Below are 25,036 nucleotides of genomic sequence, written 5' to 3' on the forward strand. Positions count from 1 at the left end.
CCGGACTCACTAAGCTGGTTTCCCAACGCTAATACATCATTTTAATCTGTCCCCACTTCCCAGTGTTTCCCCACTGATATGTGCCCTCCTGACCCTGCACTTTCTCTTCCTCTGCTCTACAAGGCTCTTCTCTTCCAACCCCTCTGCCCTGTTCCCTTTCCTAGCATCTCCTCGTCCTTCTTGTCTCAGCCCAGCAGTCGTCCAGGAAACATTTCTGACACACACAAACACACGTCTTTATTGTTCAGACCAGTGTCCCCAGCATTACAGCAAGTACACAGTAGGCACTCGGGACGTCTTTGTGGAGTAAATGAGTGAATAAATTGTGAACCAAGTACCCTGGATTTTCTGCTACATCGATGGCCCGCAAATAAATTAATGGAAATTTAGACTGATTAAATAAGCTAAGGAGAAGGAAACGGCAACCCACTCCAGGGCTCTTGCCTGGAAAATCCCATGGACGGAAGAGCCTAGTAGGCTACGGTCCATGGGGTCGCGAAGAGTCGGACACGACTGAGCGACTTGACTTTGACTTTTCACTTTCATGCACTGGAGAAGGAAATGGCAACCCACTCCAGTGTTCTTGCCTGGAGAATCCCAGGGACAGGGGAGCCTGGTGGGCTGCTGTCTATGGGGTTGCACAGAGTCGGACACAACTGAAGCGACTTAGCAGCAGCAGCAAATAAGCTAAAACGTCTAAAGCCCTTGAAATCTGAAACAACTCGGCGAAGCGGTCTGGATCCAAGCGCCGGGGATCCAGCCCGCGCGCTCAGTGGGCGTGGCCTGCGGAGGTGGACCGCAGCGCTCAGACAGCAGGCGGGGCCTGCCGGTCAACAGGAGCTCAGGAGCAGTAACCACGCCCCGGGGCGGGGCGACTCCCGGGATCGCCGGGGGCGGGGCTCGCAGTTGGGAAGTCCCCTTCGGAGGCCGAGGTGTGTCCGCGCGTCCACGAGGCTGGGTGGTCGGGAAGTGGACTCAGGCCGTGTGGCCAGGTTACTGGCCGCGCCGCCGCGACCGCCATCTTGCCCGTGTGTGGACTCCCCCGGCGGGAGGGGCGGTGACTAGGCCGGAAGCGGCAGTACGACGGGCGCATTGCCTCCCAGGTCGGTGAGTGCGGCCCAGGCTCCGCTCTCGGCTCCGGGAGGCTGTAGTCAAGGGTTCGAGGGCGCTGGGATCATCTCGAGTCGCTCGGGAAAGCCCAGTTGAAAAGCCCGGGCGAGTGCGGACCCGGGTGGCGGCGGGGGGGAGGCTCCTTCGAGCCGAAACGCGGGGAGTCGCATTCTGCGCTGCAGGATCACCGCGGCGGGCCCGGCCTCGGAGCTGCGAGCGGCCCGGGGCGCGCGGGTTCCTCCTCCCGGAGCTGGGTCCGCGCTGCAGCCTCCGCGGCGCCGGGTTTGTGCGGAACCGCGTCCTCCCCGTGGACGAGAGGCTCAGCCAGTGTCTGGAGCGTGGGAGCCGCCCGCAGATTCCTGCATTACCCGGCTCTGCTTACCAGCCGTGCTCTCCTTGTACTCTATTGAATACTTCAAGGGCCTGTCACCCGGGTGGCGCTGTTCGCAGCCTGTACGGAGTCGTGAAAATTCCGTGAGAGGATAAAGCTTCTCACAGGTGCCACGAGCCTTCCTAAATCACTTCGAAAGTGACTGCCTTTGCAGTCTTTTTTATAGCTATATTTTAAGGGAAATTTGGGGTTATACAGAACATCTCCTTGAAGATGGTGATAGTCTTGAAACTGCTGCTGTTATTACTTGTGCTGAGACAAGTAGAAAGGGGAACAACAACAAGATGTAAAGGGTGGTTGGATACCTTGTACACTTAATATTATATAGGTCTTCACTATCCACTAGCCACACAGGTTTGAGATGTGCTTGAAGTGTAAAATACACTTTGGATTCCCGAGACTTGGTACCAGAAAAAAAGTATATGTCTCATTCATAAATGTTACACAGATTGCATGGTGAAAGGATAATATTTTTGATATGTTGCATTAAATATATTGTTAGATTTGATTGATTTCTTATTATTTTTCAATGTGACTATTGGATAAGTTTAAGTTATATGGCTAACACTGTCCTTCTGTTGGACCATGCTATTACAGATGAGCATCTGGTGAGGAACACAGAATCATCAACATGGCTTTCCTTTGCTCAGAAACCATTACTGGGAAGTGAGCCCTTGTTATACTTGAAGGTGAGGATCTAAATGTACGCTGTAATTATGGCAAGCTCCACCCCTCTGCCCCCAGTGTCTTGGTGTCTCCAGCATTTGAAAGCATTAATTTCCAGGGCTGTTTAAGGGAATCGTACTGATACTGACATGTTTTCGATGCAAAGAACTCGTTTAATTTGATTGTCACTACTCTGTGAGATGGAGATAGGAGATGTTCTATTTCTATTTTATAGTCTTGGCATTTTAAGCTACTTGTTAGGGTCAAACTAGTAAGGGGCTGGAGATGTTTTGCTCTTTACCATATTCCTGGTGGTCTTTGTTCAGGAGCCAGGATCTGTCTATATTGTATGTTGGATTGAAAAGAAAAACAGTTGGCTCTTCAACAGCACGGGCTTGAGCTGCATCAGTTCAGTTCAGTCGCTCAGTCGCGTCCGACTCTCCATGGCCCCACTCTCCACGGCCCCATGAATCTCAGCACGCCAGGCCTCCCTGCCCATCACCAACTCCCGGAGTTCACTCAGACCCACGTCCATCGAGTCAGTGATGCCATCCAGCTATCTCATCCTCTGTCATCCCTTTCTTCTCCTGCCCCCAATCCCTCCCAGCATCAGAGTCTTTTCCATTGAGTCAACACTTCGCATGAGGTGGCCAAAGTACTGGAGTTTCAGCTTTAGCATCATTCCTTCCAAAGAAATCCCAGGGCTGATCTCCTTCAGAATGGACTGGTTGGATCTCCTTGCAGTCCAAGGGACTCTCAAGAGTCTTCTCCAAACATAGGCCCACTTATATGTGGGTTTCTTCCAATGGTAAATACCACAGTGCTACAGGGTCCACAGTTGGTTGAATTCGAGGTTGTGGAACCACAGATACAGAGAAAGGACATGTACAGAGGACCAGCTATAAGTTATATGTGGACTGTGCTGGAGGGTTAGTGACCTAACCGCCTAGTTGTTCAAGGGTCAACTATGTTTTTTAAGAGGGTATAGATGTACCTATGTATTCAGGGCCAGTTTCAGAGTATGTGACCTATGCAGACATTGTCAGGGCCCATCTTTAGAAGGCCTGGCACTTGGTATGGTGCTCTTCTGTCATGGTCTTGAAATTCTTGACATGTTTGAATAAGCGGGGGGAGAGGGGGTACCTGCACATGTAGTTGATCCTTTCTCTGCTCAGTAATCTAGGATGGGAGTAGGGAGGTGTTGGGAAAGAATGAAAACATCTGGTCCTCTCTGTATGCCTATGTGAATTAAGCAGCATTTGCTAGACTCAACTCTCAAATTCTATGTGAATTTTGATTCTGTATGAATTATTATAGTCAGATTTGTGGATGGTAATATAAATATATACATCATATGAGAAGAATTACAGATGATTCTTAATTGTGAGTCATGTAAATTAAATAGTTTTTTAAACTATAGTAACACTTTCTGTTTGTTTTTTTTTTTTAAGTTGGATTTTGCCATGTGGCACCATGTTTTCTTACCATAGATCATTTGTGTAAAGAGTACAGCTATAGGATGGAAGCCTATATGATAAATGTGCTTATTTTAGTATTTGTCTTTCAGCGAGAAGAAGATGGGCCAGATCTTAGGATACCTCCAGTTGAGAGGTTTCTTCTGTTTATAAGGGCATGAGTATGAATGAAGCCTTATTTGGCAGTATCTGTTCCTTCTTTGTGTTTTCTTAGCTACTTCCTGTTACACAAGGTGCCTTTTCTTCTTCTTAAATTTTTAAGTGGTCTGTAAGATTGGACATAACTTCAGCACAAGAATACAGGCTTTCTTATACTAGTGTGTTAGTTAGCTTGTGCATATGTGCGTGTGCATACACGCTAAGTCCCTTCAGTTGTGTCTGACTCTGCAACCCTATGAACCGTAACCTGCCAGACTCCTCTGTCTGTGGGGATTCTCCAGGTAAGACTACTGGAGTGGGTTGCCATGCCCTGCTCCAGGGGATCTTCCCCACCCAGAGATCAAACCCGTGTCTCTTACGTCTCCTGGATTGGCAGCCAGATTCTTTACCACCCGAGCCACCCACAACTGGTTAAAAAAAAAAAATGCCATAGACGGGTTGACCTAAACTATGTAAATTTGTTTTCTTACACTTCTGGATGCTGTAAGTCTCAAATTTGGGTGCCAGGATGGTGTGATTCTGGTGAAACCTATACTTCCAGACAGCTGCCTTCTCCCCATGTACTCATATGGGGAGAGAGCTTTGGTATCTCTTCATCTTCTTTTAAGGACACCAGTTCTGTCAGATCAGGGCTTCACCTTATCACTTTGTTTAGCCTTAAGCTTAATTACCTCCTTAAAGACTCTTGTCTCCAAGGACAGTCATGTGGAGTTGGGGCTTCAACATAACAAATTTTGGGAGGACACAGTTCAGTCCATAGCAGCCAAGATGGATGCTGCCGCTGCTAAGTCACTTCAGTCGTGTCCGACTCTGTGCAACCCCATAGATGGCAGCCCACCAGTCTCCCCCATCCCTGGAATTCTCCAGGCAAGAACACTGGAGTGGGTTGCCATTTCCTTCTCCAGTGCATGAAAGTGAAAAGTGAAAGTGAAGTCGCTCAGTCGTGTCTGACCCTCAGCGACCCCATGGACCACAGCCTTCCAGGCTCCTCCGTCCATGGGATTTTCCAGGCAGGAGTACTGGAGTTGGGTGCCATTGCCTTCTCCGCCAAGATGGATATCTGGTTGCTAAAATATCTCTCCCTGTTAACTGCTGTGTTCCCAGCATTTAGAACAGTGTCTGGAACATAGGAGAGGCCCAGTAAATATCTATAGAATAAATGAAAGCCAGTGTATTAGAGCAGTCTTCTCAGGGCCGCTCACTGTGGGCCCTTACCCAACAGGTGAACCAATTATGACAGTGACCACTTAGTTTTTGGCTGGAGCCAGCGCCTACTAGAAAGGGCAGGGGTGCAAGCGTGGGGAGATTGGTACAACTTGGAGAAAGCAGTGTGAGAAGTGTCAGAGGTAGCATTTAACAAATGCATTTATTTAGCAAGTACTTACTAAGTCTCTACTACGGGCCTCATACTGTGCTGGGTACTGGAGGTTCATATGGAGAGCAGAAGATACTTTTCATACTCTCAGGGAGTTTATAATCTAGTAGGAGAGATAGAAAGTGAAGTCGCTCAGTCGTGTCCGACTCTTTGCGACCCCATGGACTGTAGTCCACCACGCTTCTCTCTCCATGGGATTTTCCAGGCAGGAGTACTGGAGTGGGTTGCCATTTCCTTCTCCAGAGAATCTTACCGACCCAGGGATCGAACCCAGGTCTCCCGCATTGTAAACAAGATGCTTTACCGTCTGAGCCACCAGGGAAGTAACACTAGTAGGAGAGATGGAGAGGGTGATTTAAAAGGGAGGAATATGATTCGATGAGAGTATATATCTAAGTAACCTGCTTTAGATTCGGGAGGGGATAGAGGGTGGTTGGTTTAAGGCTGAGCAGGTTTTAACTTGGCTAAGAAGGGAGGGGAGACTGTTCAAGGTAGAAGAAACAGCATTTGCAAAGGTGTGGCAGTGAGGTGGAGGGTCACGTCCTAGGAAGCTAGAGCTCAGTTAGCAGGGAGGCGAATGGGGCGCATTGAGGCTGGAGCAGTAGATAGGCCAAAGCATTTAGGGTTTTACAGGTTACATTGAAGAGTTGGAAGTCTGTATGAAGAGCAGTTGGAAACCATGAAAGGGTTTTAAGCAGGAGTTGGATAACCTGGATAAGTTTGTGTTTTATTAAGATCACTTTGGTTATATAATGATGAATTTCATAAAGGCCAGAGTAGGAAGATGAATAAAAGAACTGCTGAGACAGCACCACAGGCTAGACATGTTGTCTGTTATTTTTTTATGGAGTCAGTATGCAGAGCCCTGAGACTCGGCAGCCTGGGTGGAGGAAGAAGACAGTGAATAATTCAGTTGAGTTAGCGTCGGGGGAGGCAAACCCGGAGTGGCTGGAAAATGAAGAAGTTGAGGGTGCTAGTAAGAATATAATTGAAGTGACCGATCTTGGGCTTCAGACCTATTAAGGAAGGAAATAAGGCAGTGTTAGAATTCTTAAAGGCTTTTTCCAGTCATCTAAATTTTGTGAGTCTGTTGAAATTCTAGACTGGTAATTGCTGACTGAAACTTTTGCAAGATCAAAAAGTTAAGTATGTTTGAGCTGAATTTATTTAGAATATCTTTATTAGGAGTCTGTGCCAGGCTCTGCATCTGGTACAGAACATAAATGAGTGAACCCTGACTTTGCGCCTTAAGAACTGACAGCATGGCTGTACAGATACCAGTCGCCATGAAGATTATGAGTATCTTTGTTCATTTTTTAATCCGTACTTATCTCTAGCCAGACTCAGTGAAAAACAAAAGTTTACATTTTTGTAAGCAGCTTGTATTTTTAAACTAACCATTTTTAGCATAACTATTTCTAGTGCTTACGTGCTGAAACTTCTACTAGAATAGTTAACCTTTTCAAAAATCCTGTTTCAATACCTATTCAAAGGTTATAGAATTGAAAATTGAAAAAGCCTCTGTTGCTCATTCAGTTTCCCAACGGGCAGTGTATCCTACTGGTCATAAGCAGGATGATTTCAGGTAACCCAGTTGCACTTTTAATAGTTATATATTTATTCAATGTATGTTCGAAAAATATATTTGACATGTCATACACATGATTCATGGACCTTATGAGGAAAGCAAAATTGATTTTCAGATTTTAAGAATGAGTCAGTTTAAGGAAAAACGTTAAAAAGGGCACAGGTGGTAGATGAATAACAAGTTTGGGAAACACTAGTCTTAAACCAATCCTTAAACTGTATAGATGAGAAAACAAAAGGACCCCCAAACACAAAAGACCTTTTTTGAGCCTATACTGTACTAGCTGTATAGTATATGTCAGAGCTAGGACTAAAACTGAGTACAATCCTGCTTCCCATTGAAATTTGAGGAGACTTGTGGCTTTTACTTCAAATCTGCATTGTCCATTATGGTGGCCTCATGTGGATATTTATATTAAAATTAATTTAAATAAAATTTGCACTGCCATATTTTCTAGTGCTCAGTAGTCAGTGTGGCTAATAGTTACCATATTGGACAGTTCAGATTTCTGTCATTGCAGAAGGTTCTTTTGGATAGTGCAACTTTATTACCTAGATACATGATTACTTACTTAGGTACGGTAACCCTTTAATGTTTTATCCCCTTCAAAGGGATGATACTTACTAATTTACTCACCACCTGAAGTTATTTCAACCCTGATTGAAGGTACTAAATTGAAGGTGCTTTTAATAGTGCAATTAAGATAATTGATCATGGGAAATAAGGCCAGAATGAAGTTCTCAGATTCCTACCAGCTCAACTGGAAGAAGTCCTTCTTTTCCTCTTTTTATTAATAAATACTGTCTTGAATTCAATAGAAATTTTTAATAGAAAATTTCCTGACTTTCTAAATCCAGCTTAGAATTGTATTTCATTAACATTTTAAAACTTTCTATTTTTAAGCAGATTTTCAGTGAATGGACCTAACTGGACTCTCTGAGATCATCAATAAACATGAGCGGTACCAAACCTGATATATTGTGGGCACCACACCAGGTTGATAGATTTGTTGTATGTGACTCCGAACTTAGTCTTTACCATGTGGAATCTACTGTGAATTCAGAACTCAAAGCTGGATCTCTACGTTTATCTGAAGACTCTGCAGCTACATTACTATCAATAAATTCAGAAACCCCATATATGAAATGTGTCGCCTGGTATCTCAGTTATGATCCTGAATGTCTCCTAGCAGTTGGACAAGCAAATGGTCGAGTCGTACTGACAAGTCTTGGTCAAGATCATAACTCAAAGTTCAGAGATTTGATAGGAAAAGAATTTGTTCCAAAACATGCACGACAATGCAATACCCTTGCATGGAATCCAGTGGATAATAACTGGCTTGCTGCTGGTCTAGATAAACATAGAGCTGACTTTTCAGTGTTGATTTGGGATATCTGCAGCAAATATACCCCTGATATAGTTCCCATGGAGAAAGTAAGACTCTCAGTAGGTGAAACTGAAACGTCATTATTAGTAACAAAACCACTTTACGAATTAGGACAGAATGATGCTTGTCTCTCTCTTTGTTGGCTTCCACGAGACCAGAAACTTCTGCTTGCTGGTATGCATCGTAACCTGGCCATTTTTGATCTTCGGAATACAAGTCAGAAGATGTTTGTGAATACGAAAGCTGTTCAGGGCGTGACAGTAGACCCATATTTCCATGATCGTGTTGCTTCCTTCTATGAAGGTCAGGTGGCAATATGGGATCTTAGGAAATTTGAGAAGCCAGTTTTGACTTTGACTGAGCAACCAAAGCCCTTAACAAAAGTAGCCTGGTGTCCAACTAGAACTGGTCTGCTTGCCACTTTAACGAGGGATAGTAATATTATTAGATTATATGATATGCAGCACACACCCACTCCCATTGGTGATGAAACTGAACCCACAATCATTGAAAGAAGTGTGCAACCTTGTGACAATTACATTGCTTCCTTTGCTTGGCATCCGACGAGTCAAAATCGAATGATAGTTGTGACTCCTAACCGGACAATGTCTGACTTCACTGTTTTTGAAAGGATCTCTCTTGCCTGGAGCCCAATTACATCTTTGATGTGGGCTTGTGGTCGTCATTTGTATGAATGTGCAGAAGAAGAAAATGATAATTCTTTAGAAAAAGATATAGCAACAAAGATGCGCCTTCGGGCTTTATCAAGGTATGGGCTTGATACAGAGCAGGTGTGGAGAAACCATATTTTAGCTGGAAATGAGGATCCCCAGCTCAAGTCACTCTGGTACACTCTGCACTATATCCTTTGTGTGGTGAGTTCTGTGAGATGAATCAGATAGAAATGTTCTTGAAGTTTGCCAAGAGGTCAGTCTGTAAATATCATGCTGAATGTTTTGTGTGCAAATACAAGTCACATAATACTAAAATCACAAAGTCAAATTGTTTAAAACTGTTGAACTTGAGATACTGCCTTGCAGATTGAGTAGGAGGAAGAAAAGTAGATCTCTATAACAGAGTAGAACTGACGCCTTTTATAAATTGGCTCCAAATGAAAATAAACTTAGTTTTGAAATACTTTATTATGCTTCATCACTAGTATTTCCTATGCATTTAAATACTTATGAAGCAGTATACAGAAGATATGGACCAGAAATCTCCAGGCAACAAAGGATCATTGGTTTATGCAGGAATTAAATCAATTGTAAAATCATCTTTGGGTAAGAAAATTCTGTTTTTATTTTCTGCAATATGTGTTTAATTTTTGTTCTCTTTATTTTTTTCCCCATATTTAGTTACTTCAGGATACTGTAATATCTGGCCATATTTTTTTACTGCATTGTTTCTGACTGGATATTTTAAGGAATTGAGTTAAATGCATAATTGTTTATATATGTAAAATTCTTTTTGGAGGGAGTCTTGGTTCTTTGAAGGGATAGTTGACTTTTCTAAATCTATTCATTAATTTATTCACTATTTTTTTTTGAAGACTCACTTTGAAAGATATTACATTAGAGGATTTATAGGCTCTTCCTGGTGGTTAGTTCAGATTTGCTTTTTTTAAAAAATAAATAAAAAAATTTCCAATTGAAAGAGACCCCTTTTTATTTTGCTGCCTAAACCCTCCCACTTAGCTGTCTGATGGCAAGGCCTGTATAACTATGACATGAAGTATGGACTTACCTGAAGTGCCTTACTATTTCAGTCCTTGATGATTGAAAAATGTATGAATTAATGTAGGATTGAAATTAATAGACTATTTAACAGTTTAAAAAAAGGAAACATGACAAGAAAGCCAGGCTTCCTGTTTGTTCCCTGAGTTCTTTAAACAGTTGTTCCTATTGTCTTTATTGGAATTAAATAGTGAATTATAGTTGTTTTCTCAGCCTAGTATTTGACATCTAGCTTTAGATAGCTGTCAAATTTGGTCTTGAGTCAAGCTGCTAGAAAAGTAGTTCTTATGATTTAGTCAAAAAATAGGAGTAGAAGTAATAAATCCAATTTGGTTTTTTATAGGACTTTCATGAATACTACATACAAAAAATACAAAATAAAATGCTATTTTTTAATGAGTATTTTGAGCATTTCAACTAAATGCTTATATTATTTTTTTTTTTTTTAAGACTTTTAAATTACTTTGGTTCACATTACTGAAGATTGAGTAGACTATTTATTTCATCTATTTCATTTTGGTGTTCTCTCAGTAGGTCCGACCCAAAAAAGTAACTTTTATTATAAACAATAAAGTGAGAGAGTTTAATTAGAGACTTCCATTTTTATTAATATAAGTAAAAGGTCAGTAAGACTGTGTTACCTTGATGAAAAGTATTCATAGCTATATAGTAGGTCAGACCACATTGCATTCTCAGTATTGTGAGGTTTATTGTTTTTTGCTGTATTTTGATATATTTCAGGGAAAAGTCAGCCAAGTACGTGTAAAGCACAGAGGAATAATGGAATATCTTTATAAGTTTTTGGTGCAGTAGAAACAAACTGAGTATCATGAGTTAAGAGTAGTCTTTACCCAAACTGTTTGATTAAGACTACTGTTGGAAAGATTACCTCATTGCTGGACTTTTGGCTTTTTGCTTGGTTTGGATTGGTTTAGATATTTTTGTTTCTGCAACCCCAAAGTAAAAAGTAGAGAAATGACTGTCAAAGATGGCAGTCCTTAGGTTTCAGGGATGATAAATTATATATAAATATATTAATTATTTGTTATCATCCCTAACAAAGGGAACCCAAGAAAAGATTTTAGCAGTAACAAGATGAGATTTGTGTTTTAGAGTTGTCAGTCTGTGTGTAGAATGGAATGGAGAGGATTAAGACTGATAGCAGGGACCTCAGAAGCCATAATAATCAGGCAAGATATGATGGAATTCTTAGCGAAGTTAGTGGCTGAAGAGCTAGAGAAACGTGGGTAGGTGAGAGAGTGGGACAAATTTAATTAATTGGGTGAAGAAGGTGGAGGGGAAGGAAAAATGAAAGCATGCTAAGGCAACTGGGATAATACTAATAGCAGTTAATTAGATAGGAAGAGCACAGGAAGAATGTGTTTGAGAGCAAGAAAAGAGTTTATTGGGGGATAAATTTGAGATAGCTAGATAGTGATGTCCAATGGATAAATGTAGGTTGGAAAAAGGAGGTCATCCATTTTAATTAATTTTTCAAAGAAGCTTGATTATATGAAGGAGGATAAGAAGATATTTAGTGATAGCAGCAGGCGAATTTGGGGTCATGGGGAGCTTTGTGTTTTGTTTTTAACATGGAATTGATTTAGGCATGTTTAAATGCTGATGAGAAGAAACGCATACAAAGCAGTTGGAAGATGCAGAATAAAGAGCATGAAGAGCAAAATTCCTAGGAATGGGAACCAATGCATAGGTGAAAGATTGGCTTTAGACAGGAGAGTGTACACCTATTCCATAGCAGGCAAAGGGAAAGCGGAAAGGTATGTGCGTGCTCAGGTGCATCCTATTCTTTGTGACCCCTTGGCCTGTAACTCACCAGGCTCCTTTGCCCGTGGAATTCTCCATGCGACCATATTGAAGTGGGTTGCCATTTCCTACTCCAAGGGGTCTTCCCAGCCCAACGATCAAGCCCACGTCTCTTTCGTCTCCTGCATTGGCAGGTGGGTTCTTTACCACTGTGCCACCTCGGGAGCCCAGGTGTTTATGCAGGTTGTTGAATGTTCAGTGATCAGAAGCTGATATGTTTTCCACCCGATGGCTTCTATTTTCTCAGCATAGTAGGCTTGCCTGTTGAGAAGAGCAGGGAGGTTGTGGAGAGAACATAGAGAAGAGGAGAGAGTTGTCTTGAGAAATGGGAATACTGTGGGGCATTGTTGCTTTACCAGAAGAAAGAATAAAGGACGGTGGAGTGAGGGAATTAAGGGTTCTGGCAAGAGATTGATTCATTTGTTGGTCCTTGGGATCTAAGTTGGAGAGGGAGAAAGAGGACAGAATGCTGACAAGTAAATACGAGTGGTCAAAGGATGATTGTGAGGTTGAGATTGTGAGCTGGAAGGCTGTGAGGTTGTGGTTAGAAAGTGGCTCTTTTGGAGAAGGAATCATGTGGAGTATGTCCATGATAAGAGTGGGTAAAACCTTGGAGGTGTGGACCACTGGAGATAAGGAAGCAAAGAAACAGGCAAGTTTACAGGATGGATCAAGTGTAGAATTCAGTCAGGAAGAGAACGCATGCTCTGAGGGAAGGCCTTGTACAACTTCTGGAGCAGGGTAATAGTGTTGTCTGTAGGTATAATTCCTTTCTTTTAAGATGGCAGAAAATTACATAATGTTGGTCAGCTTTTCATCCAACATGATGAAAATATTTTTCATACTTGAAAGGCAAACTGATCTAGAAAGCATGCCTATTAAGAGGAATAATTTTAAGGGCAGAATATCTGGATTTAGATTTTTGAGAACAAAATTCTGTTATAAACATTGGATTATTTTACTGCTGTTTTATTATATAAATGTAAAAATGCAAAATTTTATATCTACAAATAGTATTTGATTGCCTGATGTAGTATTTGAAACAAAAATTTTAATGTTTTTAATGTTTAAGTGAACCTGGTTCACTTACTTCCCTCACAGCCATCATAAAATGATGATTTTATTATTTCTATATGGGCAATCTCAAATTTTGGGAATACAATCTTGTCACTTTACCAGGTGATGCTAGTGGTAAAGAACCCATCTGCCAGTATAGGAGACATAAGAGATGCAGGTTCGATCCCTGGGTTGGAAAGATCCCCTGGAGGGGAGGGCATGGCAACCCACTCCAGTATTCTTGCCTGGAGAATCCCCATGGACTAAGGAACCTGGCGGGCTACAGTCTATAGGGTCGCAAAGAGTCAGATACCACTGAAACTTAATACACATGCAGTGTGTAGAAATTGATTTTAATTAATTATAGATTTAAAAATTCATGCATATTAAAGTCATGATATGACTATGTACTTAAAAGCCACAATATCACATTACTTACTTGATAACCTTAATTACTTGTAGCATAGTTGTTAAGCAGTGGGAATGTCTCTCAGCAGCCAAAATAACGTGACACAGTATCCGTGCATTTACAGAATACTTTCCCACCTCCTAGCAGTGAATTCTTTGTATTCATACATGTTGGTCTCTATTCCATGACACAGTTTCTAGAAAATAAAAAACTCTTAAGAAGCTAGAGTATTATTAAACTGAGAGGAGTTGTCTGAAAAGTAAATTGGTTTTTGTTCACCTGCTTAAAGGTGTATTTTTTAATCAGTAGATAATATCATCAGCACTGAATCCAACACTTACACAGGAGATATGAGAGTAAATACCTTATGGTACATCTGCAGCTTGTTCTACCTGAAATGCAGTGACTACATACTGTCTAAACAATTTAAATTTGTTCTGAAAAAAAGTCTTCTTTAATTTTTAACATGTTTTATTAACCTTGTTTAATTATTTGGAGTTTTCTCAGAATTCTTAAAATTTCACTTTTGCAAACTATAAGTGACTTTGTCTTCAGCTTCCCTCGTGGTTGCAAGTAGAGCAGCACACTTCTTTTTGATGGACAGATATTCTCTTAAAGAAAACCTTTTCTCAGAAGTCTCTTTCTAACTCCTTGATCTGCATGGGCAAATTTCCAGTAGTGAGATTAAAAATAATTTCAAGTGTAATTATTTAACTATTTTTAAAATTTCCACAATTTACAAATAACTGATCTTCAGACTTTTCCATAAAACAATTCCTTATGAAAAGAGTATGAGAATATAAAGTCTCCTGGCTTAGTAAGGCAGGGAAGACCTTCAGACCGTGCCTACTGTATTTTAGCTTAGCACTTAACCTTAATGGCACCCCACTCCAGTACTCTTGCCTGGAGAATCCCATGGACAGAGGAGCCTGGTGGGCTACAGTCCACGGGGTCGCAAAGAATCGGACACGACTGAGCGACTTCACTCACTCACTCACTCACTCACTTAACCTTTCAAAGTACTTTGATGTTTTTATCTTGCTTTTTCATATGGATGTATATATTCATGGAGCGACAGAAGGAGGAGGAGACTGTGAGTGTTGGTTCTCAGGCACTGGGAATACCTTTCAAATAAAAGACAAGATGCCTACCCTTTTGGAACTTATGTTCTAGTAGGAGAAGTGCTAAGGCTGAAAAATAAATATGAGAGCGTATGTTAGTGTAAAGGCAGTGGAGGGACCAGTGGTCAATTAGATAGTGACAAGTGGCACCCTGCTTTAGATGAGGTGACCAGGGAGGCTTCTCTGAAACAGTGACTCAGCGTGGCCCTCAGAGCGTCGACTCTTACTCCTGTAGCTCTCTCTGGTAACTCAGGAAGCTATTGTACTTAGCAACGTGTAAAGTATGTTTTGTTTGTGGCATGTTTTATCTTTATGCTGTCTGTCATAATATTGTGGCTGAGAAGTTGAATATTTAAAATCTAATGTTGAAATACTTCTATGTAAAACTGACTTCTTTGCCAAATATGTTTAAAAAATAAACCTTATAAAGGTGTTTCTTTTTTTTTTAAGGAATGGTGGAAAGCAGCAGACATAATTGGAGTGGGCTAGATAAGCAAAGTGATATTCAGAATTTAAATGAAGAGAGAATCCTAGCTTTACAGCTTTGTGGGTGGATAAAGAAAGGGACGGATGTGGATGTGGGCCCATTTTTGAACTCCCTTGTACAAGAAGGCGAATGGGAGAGAGCAGCTGCTGTGGCATTGTTCAACCTGGATATTCGGCGCGCCATCCAGATCCTGAACGAAGGGGCATCTTCAGGAAAAGGTATAGGGTTATAAACTAAGATACATGCCATTCACTGAATCTGTGAAAGAAAAACTGCTGATGATTTTTAAAACTCAAATCAATATTTTTGGTAAATTTTTTTGAAAGAGAAATTAGCAAAGAACTGTATCTATAAAAGTAAATGTTAGCCCAGCACTTTTGGTTACGTTTCTGAAAAAGAAAATGTCTTAATTGTCTTTGTAATATTACAAAGAATACACAAATGTTATTTCAGTGTTTTTTCTTTAAAGATAATAAGTTGGCCAGAAAGTTCATAGATAGAAACATAACATAACCATACAATGTTCACATATATTTTGACCAACCCAGTAGTTCACATACATTTAAAGATATTTTTTCTTGGAGACTAGAACTCCTTTAGTTTGCAAGCATTTTATGGCAAACATTTAAGTGTATTTTAGTTTATACTTTACTTTTTGTCATGGTTTTTGGTTGACTTTTAGGAAACTGAATGACACTATAGTTAGACTAATATAGGTTCTTATAAAAATCATACTTTGATCTGCAAAAGTGTTTCTGCTTGAGTCTGCTTATTTGAACATCATGTCCATTTAATATTTTTTTTAAAAGAAGAAACAAAGGTAAGTATGATAAAATTTTCACTCTGACATTTTGCAAGAGAAAACTCAGAGAAATGAATCTTAATCCAAGAATTCAGTTTTTTTTTCTTATTGGGACTATTTCATTTCAATACACCAATTTTTAATACACCTTGTTAAATTATGTATGAGTATTCAGAATATTTGGTGGTCCATTTCATAACTATTACAGTTCTGTTTTACCATAGGAAAAACACTTGAAATTAGCTATGATATGTTAATTTTGCATATAGTCTAAAAGTTGAAAAAGCTAATGTTTTGCCCAGATTGGCCTCTTTTCCTTCACTTTTACTCTAACATATATCTGCCCCGTTTGAGAGTGCAGTAGAAGATATGCGGTGATGGAAGAAAGAATTGATATTTAAAGCCATTTCTAATTATACTTTTACTGTGACCTGAGAGCATGATAATTTTTGTCATCTGTACCTGGAAAATTTGGTGTTAAACACCTATCTTAACAATAGAGGAAAAGTATCTTCAGTGATTTGAATAACCTTGTTGAGGACTGGAGAAAAAATTTCACTGAATCAAATAGTCCTTTCCATTTGGAGATGGATTGTTCTAACCAGAATTCAAAGAGGATACTCCTTTGTTGTGCTGATGGTAGTACAGGAAGCAGGCACAAAATAACTTGGGGAAAATGTTTCTAGAAATGAGGAGCAGGCTATTAAGAACATACAGTGGAAAATGCTGTTTTATTTGGAAAAGAAGTAAATGATTAGAATTAAGAAACATAATAAAGTTGCTATAATAAATGTAGAAAACGCTTAAGAGTTAAGTTAATAGTGAATTTAATTTTCTCTTTTGAAGCTAAACTTAGGTTAGATGGCTAGGCAGCCATAGGACTGACTGCCAGCCTAGCCACTCATCAGCAGCCCATATGAACTACTGAGAACAATGTTTAAATTGATAACAAATACTTTGTTGCAAGTATGTCTAAATACAATTCTGTGGTCATTCTGGTAGTTAATTTTGCCAGAGAAAAATTAAAAGTATGATACTATAATAAGAATGCTGAAATACTGACTTTTAGTACTTTGCTGATAAAACACATACATAAGCATGGGTATTATATATGTAGAAATAGGAAAACAAGATGATTTTGAAAATTGTAGTGCTGAGATACAATAATACTTACTGTCAACACTTTGAAACATCTCTACGTAAATGACCTTGTTGATGAAGTTGGCAGTGTGTTTGCTACTTTGCATTTAGGTCCTTAAGCAGTAACATACTGTATAGGAATCTGCCTGGAATGAGAATTCAAGACTTAAAAGATATGCTTGTCCTGCCCAAGGTTTGCAATATGGGTAGAAATTTTATAATAGTGGAAGGTTTTCCTTGTGATCCTTGCCAAATTATCTAGCATGTGTCAGAACCCTTATTCTAATGGGTTTATTTTCCCGAGGGCTAAAAGTCACCCTCTGATCTTTATTTGTTTTATGATTGAAGAACTCGAAGAAGGAACGTTAAGCTTGTGATTACTTTGATCAGCTAGTTCTTTTTAATACGCAGGCGATCTGAATCTTAATGTGGTAGCAATGGCTTTATCGGGTTATACGGATGAGAAGAACTCGCTTTGGAGGGAAATGTGCAGCACTTTACGATTACAGTTAAACAACCCGTATCTGTGCGTCATGTTTGCATTTCTGACAAGTGAAGCAGGATCTTACGACGGAGTATTGGTAAGCTAAGCTGATTTCTGTTTCGTGAGACTCTTCTTTTCAGATAGGAGTTTTTAATATAACTTTGTTAAAATTTGCAAATGTCACTTGCATAAAGTAACATTCCATTTTGATGCATTTATATTATTTAAAACAAGGTATCTTAAAAATTTGGAGTTCGTTGATAGCAAACTGAACTTGATTTTTTTAGTGGTTTTAATAATAAAATTTAGAGACATAGAAGGATTAAGATTTTATACTTTAGCTGAGGAACTGAGCTCTGGCACTCTACAACTCCAGTTACATATATTTTATATTGAAATATAATCTTTTAAATGTGCGTATACTGTTTTTTCTTTTTTTAGTTGGGTGAATCAGTGCACAATCACTGATGGTCAGGATGTCCAAGTGTCTTGTCTGAGTGTTTGTCCTTTGCAGACATGCAGACATGTTCCAGTTTGGAAGATAAATGATCACACTACTTACAGTGGACGATTTTATTTTTATTTTTTCACTATTTGGTCTTTTCATTGCTATTTTTTCTTTCCTCTCTCTCCTGCTTTAACCCTTATGACCACATCACTAAATAGGTTCTTTATCACAAAGTGGGAAAAGAAAGAAAGAAGTGAGTGGTGTTCATCAGTTTTATTATTGGGTTTTAAGCTTCACCTTATTACCACAACTTTATTGGCATTTGTTGGGCTTCTTTCTAGCACTGAGAAGAGCTGCCAAATGTGAAACGTATTTCTGTTTTGTTTTGTTTTTTTTTGCCGTTGTAGCACTTTTAAAAATACACATTGATAATTGATTTAAATGTCAGGTCATAAGAATTTCTAAAAACGTGTATTTTATTGAGATATCTTAATGAATATGTTAATAAATGTTGTTGGTGTTCCTTTCGACAATTATTTAGTTTATGTATTTTGTTTACTTTTAGCAGATTACTATTGAACTTTTTTAACTACTTCATATTAATATCCAAGAGCATGTTGGGGTTTTTTTGCCTTGTTTTTACTATTTACTACTCTTTTTGTTAAATAGAAGACTTTAAACGTTGCATCTTGAGAAAATAAAATACTTTTAGGAAGTAGTAGAAGATAATGAAGACTAGAAAAAGAAGTGGATTGTTTAGAGTTTAAATTGATAGAGAAATATATTGTCTAATTATTAAACTTCTGTGTTTCCAATTAAGTGATTTATTAAAAATACCCTCTTTTCTTACACCTAAATAAGGGATATCATATCTTGAGTAGGAAGTTTATATTTCCAAACAGTGTCAAGAGTGTACCTAATTAAACTTTATATGTAAGTAATAATTATCATTGTTCTTTTTTTAAAAAATTATAAGTTACAGTAATCTCGTGAATGGTTTTGAATTGGGAAATCAGAAGATATAGGCCTGAGTCCTTGCTCTCAGTTACCTAAGCTAGTCAGTTAACTTTTCGAGGTTTTAGTTTTTTCATCTGTAAAATGGGACACATAATATTTATAACTCTCTCCAGATCAAAAATAGTAACACATGCAACATAGTTCAAGAGTTAAATCTAGTTTATACCAAATATTTGTCTGTCTAGTTTGTCTCCTCTTTAGGGCAGAACCATATTTTATAATTGAGAAAACACAACTAAGGTATCAACTGAAATGAACCTATGTTTAAAGGAGGAAAACCGTACTTCATGGACTGACTTCAATAGAAATAGGATCTTTTATCCACCCTTAAACTGTATTTTTACTTATCACAAAATTAATTGTACCGTCTACATTTATGGTAAACACGTTTCAAAATAGTATTTTACAATATTGATAAGTATACAAAAACTTAAGAATGTATTGTAACGCCTCTTATTTTGCTACAAGCCACCTACCTATATGACAGTATTTTACTATAGCCACAAAAGTTTGTCTGTTTACTTATTAGAGTATGTTTTAAAACTTTGAGTTGAGAAACATGTATTGATATTTCTAAATCCTGTGCTAGTATATTTACTGATAAGTCACAGATTTCCTAAACTTGCTGATTAACTTAGAAGCCAAGGAAAGGTTTCCTCAGTTTCTCCTGAATAAATTTCAATGATGAAAGGATTATTGGCATCTTAAATTTGATAAACTGTACGCCATTGTTTTTGTTTTATGTTAAAGTTATATAAGACTGAACTAGTTTCAGTTTTTTTTTAAGTAAATTGGTCAGTTTAGGAGGTACATCTTTACTTTGTATGAATAACCTTAGCACTGAGTTTTCTGAGCATTACATTAAGAAAGGCATCTTAGGCAGTTCATGGCTCTGCCAGTATATACACAGTAACTTATTAATACATTTGAAAATCAAGTTGTATATTAGGTACAAAATATCTAGTCTGCAAAAATTTAAAACTCACAACACCTGAAAGTAACTCCTTGCTTCTTCTCTTTTTTCAGTATGAAAACAAGGTTGCTGTACGTGACAGAGTGGCATTTGCTTGTAAATTCCTTAGTGATAGTCAGGTAACAACTAATTTAATTTGATATTTAAATTGATTACCACTTACTGTCAGTGGCTTAAAAACTAATCTTTATGTGTAAATATGTGTCTATGAGGTTTATATAAAAATTCTTCTAAAAAATGAGGTAATTTCTTTTAGATTGAGACATAAACATGTATCATACCTAAATGTATTCATTTAAGAATGCTGACTTAACAAGAATCTACTGTTTAGCACAGAAAACTATACTTAATGTCTTGTAATATCTGTAAGGGAAAATAATCTGAAAAAGAATGTTGTCTATATGTATATATATTTTATGTACAGCAAAGTGATTCATATATGTAGATATAAAACAGCAAAGTGATTCATGACTGAAACTAAAACCAGTATAAACCAACTATACTTCAATTTAAAAAAAGGAATCTGAGTTAATAGTTTGTTTCTGCCGTGATGAGTCAAAGTAGTCAGTAGGTAAAGATGTTAAACTTTTTAGTTTAACATCTCTTAGTAATGCTACATTAAAGAATTTCTTCATTTCTAATACAATAAACAGGTAGTATGTGAGGGTTTGGCAACCCACTCCAGTATTCTTGCCTGAAAAACCCGTGGACAGAGCAGCCTGGCGGGCCAAAGTCCATGTGGTTGCAAAGAGTCAGACAGGACTTAGCAGCCAATACTTTCACATGAATATACTATGTAGATAGTGAGACAGAAATGTACATAACTAGCTAGTAATACAGTGTGCTAAGTGCAATAGTGAGACAGTGCTAGGGGAACATAAAGCAGTCTTGGCTAGAGTTTGGGGTAGGATGAAGTCATGGGGTTGCAAAGAGTTCGACACAGCTAAGAGACTGAGCATGCATGCAGCACAAAGTCAGGGAAGACCTTATAAGAAATGGTTTGTTTTTTTGTTTGTTTAGGATAAGATAAAGGACTCATGAGCTTTACTGGATCAAAATCCCAAAAGAGATTTTCAAGGGTTTTTTTTTGCTTTAATTTTATTGCAGTGTAGTTGTTTTACAGTGTTGTGTTAATTTCTGCTGTGCAGCAAGGTGACTCAGTTATGCTTATATACATTCTTTTTCATATTCTTTCCCATCATAGTTTATCACAGGATATTGAATATAGTTTTCTGTGGTATACAATAGGACCTTCTTGTTTATCCATCCTACATATAATATAAGAAATGTTTGTTGTTGGTAATCTTGAAGTTCTCTTCCAGTTCAGATTCCATGACTGTTACATCCTTATAGCCATCAAGAACTTTGCATAATAATGACTGTTGTTGCTCAGACGCTCAGTCATTTCCAGTGCTTAGCAACCCCATGGACTGCAGCCCCCCAGGCTCCTCTGTCCATGGGGTTCTCCTGGCAAGAGTACTGGAGTGAGGTGCCATTCCTCCTCCAGGGGATCTTCTTGACCCAGTGATCCAACCCGAGTCTTCTTTCTGTATTGGCAGGCAGATTCTTTACCACTAGTGCCACCTGGGAAGCTCAATAATAAGGACAGTTTTCTTTAAATTTAAAACAGTAAATTGTCTGTGGATCTTTTATAGAACAATTAACAGAACATAGTAAATACCTTTCCTTTTTAAAAACATATTTTAAATGATCATGGATGCTGTATTGTAATTATAATAGATGTACACTTATAGGTTTTTACAAAGGCTTTTGTTTTAAAATGTTTTCCATTAAGAGTAAAATTGTTCCAAATGTAGAGTTTATGAAGCAGAAAATACCAATAGTGAAATGGATTGCTTTAGAAAAATCACTTTGAATTTTCCAGTTAAATAGGTACATCGAAAAGTTGACCAATGAAATGAAAGAGGCTGGAAATTTGGAAGGAATACTGCTTACGGGCCTCACTAAAGATGGAGTGGACTTAATGGAGAGTTATGTCGACAGAACTGGAGATGTCCAAACAGCGAGCTACTGCATGTTGCAGGTCAGTGCACTGTGGCAGCAGCGGTGTATTAAGGAGAAAAGAAATGCTTAGCCTTCTGTTTTCTTCCCTTATGGAGTGGGTATGCTCGTTTGCTTACTAAGGATCTTTAGGAGACATTTAACTTTAATTTAATCACTTGATCTGCAAAAGACTTCTGCCTTATTTTATTGTCCCTAAGCCCTGGCGTGCTGCAATTCATGGGGTCGCAAAGAGTCAGACACTGAGCCACTGAGCTGAACTGAACTGAACTGAAGCCTCCTGCATTGGGTTAGCCAGTTTTCCTTGCCCTTTGGGAAGTGTCAGTCTTGAGTTTATGTAGAGTTCAAACGAAGCAGAAAAACCTCTCTTCGATTTCTCTGATTGTTGACAGAACAACACTGTCTACAAAGAGATTGCCTTTCCCTGATCCGAATTACAGTACCTCTTTCTTGAAGTACAGAAGGCAAGTTACACTCAGCTCTCAGTTCTCATTATTCCCTTTTATTCTCTCATTTCCTCATTTACTAAATGAGCATGACTCGGAGTAACCATTCCTCTGTTTTTCTCTCAGTTTTTACTGCCCACTGATTAAAAATGGATTCCTGGCGAAGATTCCCTATAACTTTGCTTTTGTTGGAAAAATGGTGACATTTTAGAGCATTTTCCTGAGATTTCCTTAGCTCTCCAGCAGATCTTACCCTTTCTTGGTGTTCTCTTTCCTGTTCTTATCCGTCTATGCAGTATAGTAGCATGCTGCATACTGGGTAAACAAAGTAAAATGCCTCCTCCCCCGACCCCACCTTCTAAGAACAAATGTAAATATTGGCCCACAAACCACAAAGTAAACTTACATAAGGTATCAGGCCACTGTCCTTCTATAGCATAAGGTATCGTTGTTTTGTTACCAGAATGTGTTTACATCTATTAAATCACGGTATAGATATATGGCTATGAAATACAAATGGTTGGTAATCTCTTAACAAGTTTATAAAATATATTTAAAATGCAGTGTATAATTGGATCTTGCTTTTAAAAAATCTAGTCTGATAATCAGCTGCCTTTTAATTGAGAAGTTTCCTCCATTTATATTTATATGGTCAAGATTTAGTCTACCATCTTGCTGTTTGTTTTCTGTTTTGTTTTTGTGTTCCTTTCCTGCCTTGTTTTGGGCTAATTGAGTATTTTAGTATTTTACTTTATTTCATATGTTGACTTTTTAGTTATAGTCCTTTTCATTTTCTTCTTCTTTTAAGTACTTGCTCCAGATCTAACAATATGCATCCTTAACTCATCAGTCAACAATTTAACTCCTCATAGTTTACATTTTGGAGAAGGAAATGGCAACCCACTCCAGTACTCTTGCCTGGAAAATCCCGTGGACAGAGGAGCCTGGTAGGCTGCAGTCCATGGGGTCGCTGAGGGTCGGACACGACTGAGCGACTTCACTTTCACTTTTCCCTTTCATGCATTGGAGAAGGAAATGGCAACCCACTCCAGTGTTCTTGCCTGGAGAATCCCAGGGGCGGGGGAGCCTGGTGGGCTGCCGTCTATGGGGTCGCACAGAGTCGGACACGACTGAAGCGAGTTAGCAGCAGCAGTTTACATTTCACACCTGGTACATCATGCTTCCTACTTCACCCTTTCTCCTCACACCTGACATTTTCTGCTTTTTGCTTCATATTTCATACTTCAAAAATGTTATCACAGTGTAATTCCATTTACAAATCTCCGTCCTTTTTCCTGTTGTCGTATATTTTGTTTCTACATACATTATAAACTCCAACTTATAGTTTAGTATTTTTGCTCTTAATAGTCAGTTGTCTTTTATGTAAATTATGTGAAGAATGAAAATACGGGCTTTTATATTTGTTTATTGGCCATGCTGTTTTTTTTTACTGTCTATTCCTTACAGTAGACTCAGATTTCATCTCTTGTCATTTCCCTTTGGCCTTTTTTTTTTTCTTTGGCCTAGCTCTTCAGAGTTGCTGGTGACAGATTCTCATAGCTTAATTTTAATTGAAAATATCTGTTCTATTCATTTTCTTTCAACACTTTAAAGATGTGGTTTCACGGTCTTCTGGCCTCCATTTTTTCTGATGAGAAATCAGATATTACTGTCTTTGTTTCTCCTGGGCTGCTTTCAGGATTTTCTTTTTGATTCGTAGCAGTTTAAACCTTGAACCTAGTTGTGGTTCTCTTATCCTGCTCGTGATTCACTCAGGCGTTTGGATCTGCGAGTCAATGTTTTTCATCAGAGTTAGGAAGTTTTCAGGCATTATTTCTTTTAAGTATTTCTTTTTTTACATCAGTCTCATTCTCTCCCCTTTCGTGGGCTATTACTGCACATGTATTAAACCTTTTGATTTTGTCCCGCGGGCATCTGAAGCTGTGTTCATTTTCCTTCCATTTGTCCCGCTTCTTCAAACTGGATAAATTCTATTGGTGTGTTAATCGGCTATTCTTTCACCTTCTATCTGATGTTAGTTTTTCCAGGGAATACTTAATTTCAGTTATTGTACTTGTTCTAGAGTCTCAATTTTTTTTTTGTTTGTTTACATTTTTCAGTTCAGTTCCCTGTCCGTTTATAATTAAAACCCTATTTCTTCTAAGTCTGAATACATGTCTAATAGTTGCATTGAGGTCTTTGCTTACTCTAACATAAGGGCTGTTTAAGGTTTAGTTCTATTAACTTTCTTTTTCCTTTACTTTGAACCATGATTTACCTGTTTCTAATATGTCTAGTGTTTTTTTATTGTTCAGTACTGGACATTGCTTGCAGTCCATTATAGAAGTCTGGTTTCTTTCCTGCTGAAGTACATTGGTTAATGCTTTTGGAAGTTTGGTTACTTAGTGATCATTTTGGTCTTAAATATTACTACTGTGGGAAGCCCATAATATTTCCCAAGTCCTTCTGATTTGATCAGACCTAACCTCTGAACTGTTTTCTCTGCACACATTTTCAGAATTTGATTTTAACTTTTATTGAAATGGTTCTAGAGAAGACTTACTAATACGAATTGACCAGATTCTTTCTTAGTTTATCCTTAGTCCCACAGAAGGGGAAAGAGTGGGATAGGAAAATTTCTGATTTTTCTGTGAGTCGTCTTTTTAAATCAGGGATTTAGTTCTGGCTGCTGCTGCTAAGTCGCTTCAGTCGTGTCTGACTCTGTGTGACCCCACATAACGGCAGCCCACCGGGTTCCCCTGTCCCTGGGATTCTCCAGGCAAGAGTACTGGAGTGGCTTGCCATTTCCTTCTCCAGTGCATGAAAGTGAAAAGTCAAAGTGAAGTTGCTCACTTGTGTCCGACTCTCAGCAATCTCAGGGACTGCAGCCCACCAGGCTCCTCCGACCATGGGATTTTCCAGG

The 25,036-nt window shown here is 38.8% G+C and overlaps 1 protein-coding gene across 8 annotated transcripts in view; it reads left to right on the forward strand.

Annotated features, from left to right (window-relative positions):
* The first annotated feature begins 796 nt into the window (after positions 1-796).
* MIOS (meiosis regulator for oocyte development) overlaps positions 797-25,036 on the forward strand; it is a 35,738-nt gene continuing 11,498 nt past the window's right edge. The window contains exons 1-8 of one of the 8 annotated variants that reach the window (XM_025290892.3): positions 797-932; positions 2,099-2,190; positions 7,668-9,012; positions 9,333-9,431; positions 14,745-14,999; positions 17,135-17,304; positions 19,699-19,764; positions 21,531-21,689. In XM_025290892.3, the coding sequence (XP_025146677.1) occupies positions 7,719-9,012; positions 9,333-9,431; positions 14,745-14,999; positions 17,135-17,304; positions 19,699-19,764; positions 21,531-21,689 (2,043 nt within the window). In that variant the 5' untranslated portion in view covers positions 797-932; positions 2,099-2,190; positions 7,668-7,718. The other 7 variants (XM_025290888.3, XM_025290891.3, XM_025290887.3 and 4 more) reach the window with 7 other exon arrangements.

This window comes from Bubalus bubalis, chromosome 8 (genome assembly GCF_019923935.1).
Source record: "Bubalus bubalis isolate 160015118507 breed Murrah chromosome 8, NDDB_SH_1, whole genome shotgun sequence".
Lineage (NCBI taxonomy): Eukaryota > Metazoa > Chordata > Mammalia > Artiodactyla > Bovidae > Bubalus > Bubalus bubalis.